This window comes from Carcharhinus amblyrhynchos, chromosome 22 (genome assembly GCF_965287045.1).
Source record: "Carcharhinus amblyrhynchos chromosome 22, sCarAmb.v2.hapA, whole genome shotgun sequence".
Taxonomy (NCBI): domain Eukaryota; kingdom Metazoa; phylum Chordata; class Chondrichthyes; order Carcharhiniformes; family Carcharhinidae; genus Carcharhinus; species Carcharhinus amblyrhynchos.
Window position 1 is genome coordinate 8,242,697 of NC_137345.1, and position 13,061 is coordinate 8,255,757.

Genomic DNA, 13,061 nt, shown 5'->3' on the forward strand with positions numbered 1-13,061 from the left:
GACATTGGGTGAACATGCAAATTCCACACAGACAGTGACCCGAGCTGGGAATCTTGATAATTGAAACCCAGGTCTCTGGCGCTGCGAAACAGCAGTGCTAACCACTGTGCCACCGTGCTGAGATTTTGTAATCTCTCTAAGCCCTTACACCCTTTCTTTGAAAACTCTGCAGTCCTCAATCCTAGTTTCTTTAATGGTTCCATCACTGGCCTCAGCTGCCCAAGACCCCGAGGCTCTGGAGTTCACCCCCTAAATTTCCTCAGAGTTCCACTTCCTGCTCCACTTACACTCCTTTTTAAGATGCTCATTAAAATCCACCCTTTTCAGCAGACTTTTCGTCACCTGCTCTCTCTTATCCTTCTGGCTCGCAGTCAATGTCTGTTTGAAAATCTGCATGAGGGGTCTTTTATTAAGATAAAGGCGCTGCGTAAATGCAAGTTGTTGTTTGCCGGATTGTGATGTGGCCGTGTTTTCCAGGGGGCTCCACGGTGGATCTGATCATCTATCAGACTCTGTGTTACATTTATGACGACCTTCGTGGCATAAATGTTGACAACTTTGTCCTGAAGATATGTGGATTGGAAGAATTTCTACAGAAGTAAGTTGTTTGCTGAAGTTTTAATGCATGAGCAAGTGGTTTGTATGTGGGCATGGAGAACTTAACGCAAGCATGAAAAAGCTGTGGGCGTGCTGTTATGGTAGAAAAGAGAACGTACAGAAGCACGAAAGGTGTTGATTGGAGAACGGTTAAAGTGGCTGGTTTATCTTAAGCATTTTTTTAAACTTCTTTATCAATGTCACACTCTCCTAAAGGGCGGCACTGTGGTTAGCACTGCTGTCTCACAACGCCAGGGTGCTGAGTTCAATTCCCGTGTCCGCATGGATTCCCTCCGGGTGCTCCGGTTTCCTCCCACAGATATGCAGGATAGGTGGATTGGCCATGCTAAATTGCTCTTTAGTGCCCAAAGATGTCAGTTAGATGGATCAACTATGGTAAATGCGTGGGTTTGTGGGGATAGAATGGGGGGAGAGGACCTGAGTAAGGTACCCTGTCAGAGCAAGTTGGTGCGAATTGATGGGCCGAATGGCCCTTTACTGCACTGTAGGGATTCTATGATACTTTTTTTTTCCTTCTGGGAAAAAGATGTGTAGATTAGGGGGATTAACTACAGTAAATATATGGATCACGGGGAAAGGGCCTGGATAAGATACTCAGTCAGAGAGTCGGTACAGACTTGATGGGCTGAATGGCCTCTTTCTGCACTCTAAGGATTCTACGTATGGATTCTATGATTCTTACATTGATTTTTCATTCGAAGTTCTCATCTGCCTTTGCTGAAAAGATCGTCTCTTCCCAGAGTAACTACAGCCGTTCCCCAACACTTTGTCAAAGTCACTATTCCTCATTTGTGAGCAGATTCAGTCTCTATCTTTGTGGAATGAGCGGAGGTAACTTCACAACTTTATGTGACCCAGCCATCTCTAAATTGGTGGACACTCAGGTGTCATGGATTCATGCAGCACTGACCAGGACTGTTCAATCTGTCATGCCTGTGTGCCACGTGTTTGAATGAGCTATCCGATTAGGCTCACTCTCCTACTCTTTCCCCAGCCTTTTCTTCTTTTCAAGCATACACCCAAATTCCCTTTCAAATTTAACATTTGGCCGGAATTCTCCGACCTCGCCTGCAGCTGGAGATTCAGCTGAGCTTTTCCATTCTCACTGGTAGTTGCAGTGGGGCATGAGAGAGCGGAGAATTCCATCTGCCAGAGAATTGTATCTACTTCCACTGCCCTTTCAGGCAGTACATTCCAGATCGCAACCACTCACTGTGTTTAAAAAACTCTGCTTGTTTCCCCTCTAGTCCTTTTTACCAATTATCTTCAATCTGTTTCCTCGGGTTAAGGATCATCCTGTCCGTGGAAAGTTTCTCTTTATTTACCCTATCAAAATCCTTCATAATTTTGAACACCTTTACCAAATCTTAATTCCCTTCTCTCTAAGGGAAACAATCCCAGCTTCCCCAGTCTCTCCACATTACTGAAGTCTCTGTGATATCATTCCAGTAAACCTGTTCGATTCCCTCCACTGCAAGATCTTGACATCCTTTCTAGAGTGTGTTGCCCAGAATTGAATACAATTCAGTAGAGGAGATCAAAACAGTGCTTTATAAAGGCTTAGAGTAACTTCCTTGCGTTTTTACTCTATTCCTCTGCTTACAGAGCTGTGGATGTTGCGTGCTTTGTCGACTGTAACCACTGACGGTTTGTGAACACGGCAGCCAAAGGGTATCTGCTTCCTGCACCCTCTCTCAATATTGTACCATTTTGTTTATGTTCCAAGAATGTGTCACTCTACAGTGGTGGGGAACGACTAGATTGTGATCAGGAGACAACACTTGGCTCAGTTTACCGCCCTGCCCACAACACATTCATGTGCCCCTACAGCTGCCCTTTCCTGAGGTCTGTCACTCACCACACGCTACTGGGTGAACTAGAGGTTTTCCTGTGCTGTGGTCAGGAACAGAACCTTAGCTTTTTGCTTAGCTACCTTTTGATGTCATTCAGTGTAACCCTGTCTTTGCCACTCTGTTAGATCTGTCAGTGCCAGTTGGACCTTCTCTCTGAACCGATTCTGTTCTATGATTTGATTTATTACTGTCACGTGTGTTAACATATAGTATTGTTTCTTGCACACTATGCAAACAAAGCATTACCATTCATAGAGAAGGAAAGGAGAGAATGCAGAATGCAGTGTTACAGTCATAGCTAGGGTGTAGAGAAAGATCAACATAATGCAAGGTAAGTCCATTCTAGAGAATGACAGCAGCAGGGAAGAAGTTGTTCTTGTGTCAGTTGATACGTGACCTCGGACTTTTGTATCTTTTTCCCGACAGAAGAAGGTGGAAAAGAGAATGTTCGGAGTGCGTGGGGACCTTAAGTATGTTGGCTGCTTTGCCGAGGCAGCGGGAAGTGTAGATAGTGTCAATGGATGGGAGGCTGGTTTGCGTGATGGATTATGGATCTTACGATGATGGTGCTTCAGTAGGAGTGAAGGAACGGTAGTATATGTCTGGCTCTGGGTGCTGCATGACGTAGAGAGATGTTTGTAGCCATTGGCGTTCCCCTGTTGGAAGTAGAAGTCATGTGATCAGAGTGCACTATTGAAGTAATCTTGGCAAGTTTCTGCAAGCAGAATGTGCTTGCGATAGAGGGAATGAGTCCAGACACCTACCAAGAGAACAGGTTTGTCTCGGATGGTACCAAACTTCTTGGCTGCACCTGCCCAGGCAAGTTAAAAGAGAAGAAAGCCTTGTACTTAGAGCTATCCCATCAATAACGGTGGTATTTCAGAATATAGGGCTAATGGAAGGACTCTTAGTAGTGTGGACGAGCAGAGGGATCTTGGGGTACATGTGCATAGCTCCCTGAAAGTTGGCACCCAGGTTGATAAGGTTGTTAAGAAGGCGTACAGTGTGTTAGCTTTTATTGGTAGAGGGATTGAATTTCGGAGCCGTGGGATCATGTTACAACTGTACAAAACTCTGGTGCGGCCGCACTTGGAGTATTGTGCACAGTTCTGTTCGCTGCATTATAAGAAGGATGTGGAGGCATTGGAAAGGGTGCAGAGGAGGTTCACCAGGATGTTGCCTGGCATGGTGGGAAGGTCTTATGAGGAAAGGCTGAGGGACTTGAGGTTATTTTCATTGGAGAGAAGAAGGTTACGAGGTGACCTGATTGAGGCATACAAGATGATCAAAGGATTGGATAGGGTGGACAGTGAGAGCCTTTTACCTTGGATGGTGATGGCTAACACAAGGGGACATAGCTTTAAATTAAGGGGTGGTAATTATAGGACTGATGTCAGAGGTAGGTTCTTTACTCAGGGTGATAAGGTCGTGGAATGCCCTGCCTGCAGCAGTTGTGGACTCGCCAACTTTAAGGGCGTTCAAATGGTCAGTGGATAGGCATATGGATAACATTGGAATAGTTTAGGTTAGAGGGTCATTAGATTGGTTCCACTGGTCGGTGCAACATCGAGGGCCGAAGGGCCTGTACTGCGCTGTAATGTTCTATGTTCTATCTTCCACTCTTGAGTTTGCAATTCACAATTTGAAGCGAGTGTGACTGACGATGGATCATTGGAGACTAATCCCTTTGGTTATAAGAACATTAAACACCTTGTTGTGAAACTTTTCCCTCATTTCTTCCACCGATCAGCATCTTTTAAGAGCTTGGTGGAAGTTTCAGAATGCCAGCAGCCTGACCACATTGATGTAATGGCAGGTCAGTTGACACTCTGAGTTATCTACCACATCTGCAGTAGACTTATGCCAATCCCCAGTCGGACGGGACGGATTGAGTACAACAACAACTTGCATTATTGCAGCACCTTTAGCTAAATACGACACCTTGAGGCACAGCACAGGAACCTGTAGCTAAACGCTCTGAGCTGTGGCCTGCTGATGAGCGACAATCTGTCTAAACTCAACAATTACTGCTTGGCATCATTCGTCACAGAAATAAGTTGTGAATGCTGTGACGATATTGGAAGGAGAATTATTTTAAATGTAACGCAACCTTTCAAATTGACCTTTCTTTTAGATAGCGCTTAGGTAATTAGATAGCGGCCTTTATTTTAAAATGTCTAGACTGCTCAGTGGAAAAACTAGATTCTTCTTCCAAAATGAAGCACATGCAGCATCTAATATGCAGACATCTGCAGACTTCCACACTTCATGTTACTTTCGGTCTGAGTGTATTTTGTGCAAACTTTATTCTGTTAATAAAGCTTGGGCACCAACTTCTCTTTTTGATTGTTTTTAAAGTATGAAATATTTAAATGTTAGATTCTATTTGTAGCTTTTAACTTTCCCCAGTTTATGCAAGGGTATAACATCATGGGCGGCACGGTGACACAGTGGTTAGCACTGCTGCCTCACAGCTCCAGGCACCTGGGTTCGATTCCCGACTTGGAACACTGTCTGTGTGGAGTTTGCACGTTGTCCCTGTGTCTACGTGGGTTTCGTCCAGGTGTTCCAGTTTCCTCCCACTGTCCAAAGGTGTGCGGGTTAGGTTGTTTGGACATGCTAAATTAACTCTTAGTGTCCCAGGATGTGATAGGTTAGAGGGATTAGCAGGGTATCTAAGCAGGGATAGGGCCTGTGTGGGATTGTTGTTGGTGCAGATTTAATGGGCCAAATGGCCTTCTTTGGCACTGTAGGGTTTCTATGAACCTCTCAAATACCTGTACAGCTGCTAATTTTAGTTTTAATTTCAGGCAACTGGCCTGTGCTTTTGCACCTCTGAGTGTGTGTGTATATGTGTGTGTGTGTGTGTGTGTGTGTGTGTGTGTGTGTGTGTGTGTGTGTGTGTGTGTGTGTGTATATACATGTGTATGTGTGCATGCATGTGCTCCCCCAAGTGTTCTTTTTCCCCTGAAGAGAAGGAGATCGTCATTTAACTAGTTTAGCGGAGCTGGTTTATTTTTGATTTGATTCCTAAGCATGGAAGAATCTTAACGTGTTAATTTTTTTTATTCCTTCGTGGGACATTGGCATCTCTGGCACGCCAGCACTTATTGCCCATCGTTAGTTCACCTTGTTCAGAGGGGCAGTTGAGAGTCAGCCACATTGCTGTGCCTCTGCAGTTACATGTAGGCCAGACCAGGTAAGGACGGCAGATTTCCTTCCCTAAAGAAGGAATTAGTGAACCCCAGATGGATTCTTCTGACAATCAACAATGGCTTCATGGTCATCAGTAGATTCCAGATATTTTTTATTGAATACAAATTCGACCATCTGCCATGGCAGGATTCGAACCCAGGTCCCCAAAACTTTAGTCTGAGTTTCTGGATTAATAGCCTCGTGGTAATACCATTAGGTCATCGCTTCTGCAGCAATATAGTCCTGACGGTTGGTGGGTAGAAAAAGGTATCATTTAAACCTATTTTGCATGGGGGCATTTGGTTTTCTGCAAACACTAACCATCCACGCAATCAGCTTCCTGAAATGAGGATATATTTATTCAATGAAAAATGGTCTTTGAACTTTTCTTCCATATCCCTATTAGTGCAGAAACCTGGTCTGACCGACCCAGGACAGGATATTCACTAATCATAGAAGCCTTACAGTACAGAGAGAGGCCTTTTGGCCCATTGAGTCTGCACCGACCACAATCCCACTCCAGGCTCCACCCCCATGTCCCTATATTTACCCATTAATCCCTCTAACCTTCGCATCTCTGGACACTAAGGGCGTTTTTTTTTAGCATGGCCAATCAACCTAACCTGCACATCTTTGTCCTGCGGGAGGAAACCTGAGCAAACCCACTCAGACACGAGGAGAATGTGCAGACTCCACACAGACAGTGACCCAAGCTGGGAATCGAACCCAGGTCCCTGGAGCTGTGAAGCAGCAGTGCTAACCACTGTGCTACCATGCCGCCCCTCTCTGCTGATTTTTCTAGTCTTAGAAAATTCAATCGTCTCCATCTATTGTTTGAGTTGAATAGTGTGGATGTCTGTGTATGGGGAAGGCTAGATAAACCTTCTAGCCAGCCAAAGGAGAAGAAAATAATAGGGGTTGGATGAAGGAGGACTGAACGAACTGTGTCTGCACTGTAAATACTGCCTAATATCGACATCCTAGACTCCCCCTCCAGGGGGAAGGGCGGACAAATGATTCCTAATTGCTGTCTCACCCTCCCTCCAAGATAAATTCACACGTGGATGTGAGATAAGGACAGACTTGGCTGTGATGGTTGATCTTGTACAGCAGTCACTGATACAGCGATTTAATGAGGTCAGGAAGGGATCTCCGCCCACTCAGCTGATCCACCACTGGGACGCTAGTAAAGATACCTGGGCTGGCCTTAGTTACAGTTCTTCAGCCAGCTCCTGGTGTGAATCACTTCAGGCACTAGAGGACGTGATTCAAATCTTGGAAACTGCAAGGTCAAGCATTTCTAAATACGCATATGGGTTGCGGCTCTGGATTCGAATCCCCCACTCTTGAGACAGCAGGAACTGGTGGAAGCTGATTCCATAAACACGTTTGAAAGGGAGTTGGGCAGGTATTTGCTGATGAACTATTAAAGGGCTATGGACAAAAAGTGAGGTTGTGGGACTCAGCACAACTGCTGTTTAGGAGCTGGCACAGGCACAGATGGTCTAATTGGCTTGTTTCTATGCTATAAATTTCTATGATTCAATTCAGAACCTTGTGCTTTTTACGTTTCACCATTTCTGGGAAGTGTTGGTGGTGGCACAGTGGGTATTGTCACTGGACTAGTAATCCAGAGACCCAGGATATCACTCAGGTTCAAATCCCAACACGGCAGATGGTCAAATGGGAATTCAATAAATAAAAGTCTGGAATTAACGATGACCATGAAATTATTGTTAACTGTTTTAAAACCCATCTGATGTAGCATGTGACTCAAAGCCCGAGGCAATATGGTTGATTCTGAAATGCCCTTTGAGGTGGCTGAGCAAGGCACTCAGTTCAAGGGCAATTAGCCCACATCTCATATAACTTGAATTTGAAAATTTCGGTGAGGTCAGTTCTCATTGATCTCCTGGGGCGGCACAGTAGTTAGCACTGCTGCCTCTCAGCGCCGTTGACCTGGGTTCAGTTCCAGCCTTGGGTCACTGTCTGTGCGGAGTCTGCATGTTTCCCCCGTGTCTGTGTGGGTTTCCTCCGGGTGTTCCGGTTTCCTCCCAAAGATGTGTGGGTTAGGTTGATTGGTCATGCTAAATTGCCACTTAGCATCAGGGGGACTAGCTAGGATAAATATGTGGGGCTACGGGGCTAGGGCCTGGGTGGGATTATGGTCGGTGCAGACTCAGTGGGCCGAATGGCCTCCTTCTGCACTGTAGGATTCTATGATAATCCTGGCTGACCTGGCTCCCATCCACCTGCCTTAGCTCCGCATTGTTTTATATATTTGGCTGGGAAAAGAATTATCAACCTCAGAGTTAAAATTGTCAATTGAGCTAATATCATACTGATTTACGTAAGAGAGTGTTCTCCACACCTTTGTGTGAAGAAGTGTTTTCCAACACAACCATGATCGAGGCTGATGCCTCATTGAAGTGCTCAAGTTTTTAAGTTTAAGTTTATTTATTAATGTCACAAGTAGGCTTACATTAACACTGCAGTGAAGTTACTGTGAAACTGCCCTAGTCGCCTCACTCGGGCACGCCGAGGGGGAATTTAGCACAGCCGACGCACCTAACCACACATCTTTTGGACTGTGGGTGGAAATCAGAGCACCTGGAGGAAACCCACACAGCCATGAGGGGGGGCGTGCAGTCTCTGTACAGACAGTGACCCAAGCCGGGAATTGAACCCAGGTCCCTGTGAGGCAGCAGTGCGAACCACCACGTCGCCCCAGTGCTGTTTCTCCGGTACTGTGTTCTCTCAAAATATACATTGTTATCTCCACCTGTTTGATACAATCAGTGTTGTTTCACTCGCAGACCGGAGAGTTACTGTGCGAAATGTGCAGCTGAGGCTGTGTATTGAATGTACAAAAGGGGTGGAGCTCGCACGTGTGACCTGAAATGCTGGCACTTTGACCAGTGTGTGCGGTCAAGTCCAGCGGTGAGAATAAGCTTCCTCCTCGTGACAGGATACGTGGCACTGAGAGATAAGTGTGAACTTGCCTGTAAATCACACGGGGATGGAGGGTGCGACATCCTGTGTTTCAGGCAGTTCTGTGGCGGGGGTGGCAGTGCTCAGAACGTCGGGCCACCCTTCAATAAATATTTTTTTAAAGCTCACGATATCAAGATTAGTTATTGGTCTCTTTTCCCAGCGCAAAATAACCTCTCCACCACTTGATGGGAGTTGAGGGATAAAATTCCTGAGTTTAAGAGGGAGGAGGCCAGGGAGGCATTTGAAAACAAGGATGAGAATTTTTAAAAATATTTTTATTGAAAGTTTTCATTTTATATTTTCTACAAAACACCACAAATCCCCAAAGTCTACTACAGTCCAAAATAATCATTATTCCTCATAAACATACAGAAAAGACCAGAAATTATTCATATAAATGATTCAAATTAACCATCATTGTTATCACTAACAAGCATCTCCCCCTGTACGGATAAAGAAAGGATACCAGGCAGAATGTTTCTTTTTATTTATGAGTGTCACAAGTCGGCTTGCATTAATACCGCAATTAAGTTGTTGTGAAAATCTTTAGTCGCCACACTCCGGTGCCTGTTTGGGCTCACTGAGGGAGAATTTAGCATGGCCAATCCACCTAACCAGCACCTCTTTCGGACTGTGGGAGGAAGCCGGAGCACCCGGAGGAAATCCACGTGGACGCGGGGAGAAAGTGCAGACTCCGCGCAGACAGTGACCCGATCCAGGAATTGAACCTGGGTCTCTGGCGCTGTGAGGCAGCAGTGCTTAATCACTGTGCCACCGTGCGGTCCAGTTGCTAAATTGGGGTTATCAGCTTCTGGAAAGGAGGCGGGGAGTCGTGGGGGGAAAGAATCAGTGACAGCTCGCAGCAGAGGGACTGATCGGAACTGGAAGTTGAACACGGCTCGCAGTCAGATCTCGCCACAACAGGAGACTGTCTATCGTGTCTTCTGCCCGTGCCAGCTGGAAAAATAGACAAATCTAGATTTCCAATTTCAAATGGTGATTCCATGATTTTTTTTTAGTCCTTTTCCTAACAAAGAACCACAATTTCAAGCAAATACTCGCTCAGATTGTCACACTGAATTTCTTATCACAGGCCTGTGCCTGTGATGTGGGGTTGCCGGCATTGGACTGGGGTGGGCACAGTAAGTAATCTCACAACACCAGGTTAAAGCCCAACAGGGTTTATTTGGTAGCACGAGCTTTCAGAGCACTGCTCCTTCATCAGGTGAGTGCCTGAGGAAGGGGCAGCACTCCGAAAGCTCGTGCTACCAAATAAACCCTGTTGGGCTTTAACCTGGTGTTGTGAGATTACTTACTGTGTCCATGCCTGTGATCTCTCTATTCCTGACTTCCAATGAATAACGTCAGAATCTAAGCACAATACCAATTAGGTGAGGATTATTTGTTTTCGTGTTGAACAACAGAATATGGGACCTCTGCCCTCTTGTGATTTTCACCTACCGATCAGATAGGAATAATTTTTGTTCTTTCAGCTGCACCTACAGTGGAATCTCAATATATTGATACTACGAGCAACTTGCAAAAACTCTGATGAATGGATGTTCTAATAGCCGTCTCTCTCTCTCTGCCCACCCTGTTTTCCCCCCCTCTGGCTCTCCCCGGTACCCCTTCTTTCTTTCACCACCAACCGCTTTCCCTGCTATCCTCTCTCTCTCTCTCATCACCAAGCTCTCTCTCCCTGCCAAGTTCTCCCTTCCCTCCCGCCTCCCCAGCCACGATATTATTTTCTCTTTCCACCACTGCTACAGTATCGTACATCTGACAGGCAGTCCTAGAGCTAGAAAATGGCCAGTGGTTTCATTTTGTCCGGTTGAACTGGGAAATAACAGCAGCAGCTCGGCTGTGAGCCGACCTGGTCCCTCCGGCTTCAGGACATAACCACAGATGAAGGTTATTGTTGAACAGGATTCTCTTTTGGAAAGACCCAGAGGCGGAAACAGCTGATGAGTCAATGGAGAATAAAACAAACAAGCAAACAGCACCGCTGGCTTTGTGAGGGAGTGCAGATGTCTGACACGTGCCCCTGCTTCAGTATTACTCTTTTCATTCTCTCGCTGTCTCTCGCATTCTCTCTCGCTGTCTCTTTCTCTCTCTCTCTCTCTCTCCCTGACTCCCTGGCTCTGGCTACCCCCCTCCAATCTGGCTTCTCCCCAGCCCTTCCCTAAAAATCTGGCTTCCTTCCTCCCCCCCCCCCCCACTTCAATCTGGTTCCCCCCCCATCTGACTCTCCCCACCCCCTCCCCACCCCTCTATCCCCCACTCTCTCTCCTCTACTCGCCCCCACCTCTCCACCTCGCTCACAATGATAGCTCTAACTATAAAAATAGCGGTTCGTTATCCTCAAGTGCTGGAGACAAGAGGTGGAAAAGATTTCGTAAATATTAGAGGTAAAAGTTACCATAGCCTCAGATGACCATAGGCTGCTTACCCCCTTTGATGGAGTGAGCTGACTGGTCAGTTAATCTGAGGACCACCACACCTCGGGCAAGGGGCAAGGTTGAGAAGGCTGGGCCTCCATGAATAACCTCAGCCAACGTCAGGAATTCTACCCGTGCTGTTGGCATCGCTTTGCATCACCAACCAGCCGTCCAGCCAACTGAGCTATCCAACCTTATTAAGGGCAGCAGTTTTGAATAGCATTGTATGTGGTTAGGAAGATGCAGACTCAGCAGCGACTGTGCCTAATTTCAGAGAAGATAGTCACTTTATGAAGAATACCAGCTGACCCCTGCTTTCAGTCAGTAAAAATAGACCTACAGTCCTTTCATTGACACACAGGTCTTTAGGGGTGAGTTCTCATGAGAGTGATAACTGAGTGTATTTTGGCTGTAGCATGGTACATTGTGGAGGAGCTAGAAACTGAAGGTGTCAGTGCCACTGGCTGCCTTTCCAGTCACTGGTTGGTTTACTGCAAATGCTCAGCATTATAAAGGGAAGTATTTTTCTACATTGCTAACATGTCGGAACACCCGAATTGTGCCCTGAGCAATCTTTACAATGCAAATAGTCTAACCTAACCAGTCCAGCAATCGCAAAATAGATTGGCAGCTGGATTCTTCTACAACTCAGAAGAGATTTATTAATTTGTGGATCAGAGATAAAGCCCACCGCGCTTAAAAGGGGCGCGGTGGTTAGCACTACTGCCTTCCAGTGTCGGGGACCCGAGTTCGATTCCCAGCTTGGGTGACTGTCTGTGTGGAGTTTGCACATTCTCCCCGTGTCTGCATGGGTTTCCTCCGGGTGCTCCGGTTTCCTCCCACAGTCCAAAGATGTGCAGGTAGGTGGATTGGCCATGCTAAATTGCCCCTTAATATCAGGGGGACGAGCTAGAGTAAAGGCATGGGGTTGTGGAGGGGGGATTGTGGTCTCAATGGGCCTAATGGCCTCCTTCTGCACTGTAGGATTCTATGATTCTATACCCCAAAAGTATGCATTGCTAAGTCGGGTTCAATATTGATGTGACAATTGCCATCTCCTCTTACTCCGGTGTGCCAGTCACTTGCTTTCTTCATTTTGGTTGGTACTCAAAGCAACACTGAAGTTCAAATGTATTTCTGTTTTTCTGAAACTCTTGTTGCAACAGCATTGAATTATACAAAATAGATTATGAAGGGAAGACACTTGACCCATTGCCTTGTACTGATGTTAACTCATCAACTGGAGCCATCTATTCCAACCCCATTGTAGGGATTCTGTTTGTGTGCCCTTTCCTGGTACTACTCTTTCTTTTCAAAATCTTGATTCATTCCTTTTAACTTGCGTCAGTATTCATTTTGGCAAAGCATTCCATCTTCCAGTAATCCTCTGTGCAAAAAAAAAAGCAAATTCTGAGTTTACATCTGCTTATTACTGATTCATCGACCACGGGAAGTAATCCTTCACTTCTTTGTGTCAGAACTGTTCATTCTTTTGAAAACACCATTTATACGTTCCTGTTCCGGTGGAAAAGCTTTTAATTTTTCCACCTCTCTTTTTTTTTCACGTATAACCCTTCAGTCTTTGTATTTTTGTGGAAAATGGTCACAGTCCCAGTTCCAGGGCCCCAACAATCTAGAATTTGATTTGATTTATTATTGTTACATGTATCAATGTACAGTGAGAAGTATTGTTTCTTGTGCACTATACAGACAAAGCATACCGTTCCTAGAGAAAGAAAGAGAGAGCGTGGAATGTAGTGTTACGGTCATAGAGAAAGATCAACGTAATGTGAGGTAGATCTATTCAAAAGTCTGATGGCAGCAGGGAAGAAGCTGTTCTTGAGTTGGTTGACTCAGACTTGTGTATCTTTTTCCTGATGGAAGGGAGTACGTTTAGGGTGCGTGGCATCCTTAATTATGCTGCCTACTTTTCCGAGGCAATGGGAAGTGTTGACAGAGTCAA

The 13,061-nt window shown here is 45.7% G+C and overlaps 1 protein-coding gene across 1 annotated transcript in view; it reads left to right on the top strand.

Moving 5' to 3' along the window:
• The window catches only part of pik3c2b (phosphatidylinositol-4-phosphate 3-kinase, catalytic subunit type 2 beta), a 167,577-nt gene that overhangs the window by 41,319 nt on the left and 113,197 nt on the right, over positions 1-13,061 (top strand). The window contains exon 5 of the mRNA XM_080209785.1: positions 478-598. Within this exon, the coding sequence (XP_080065911.1) occupies positions 478-598 (121 nt within the window). The remainder of the gene's footprint in view (positions 1-477; positions 599-13,061) is intronic.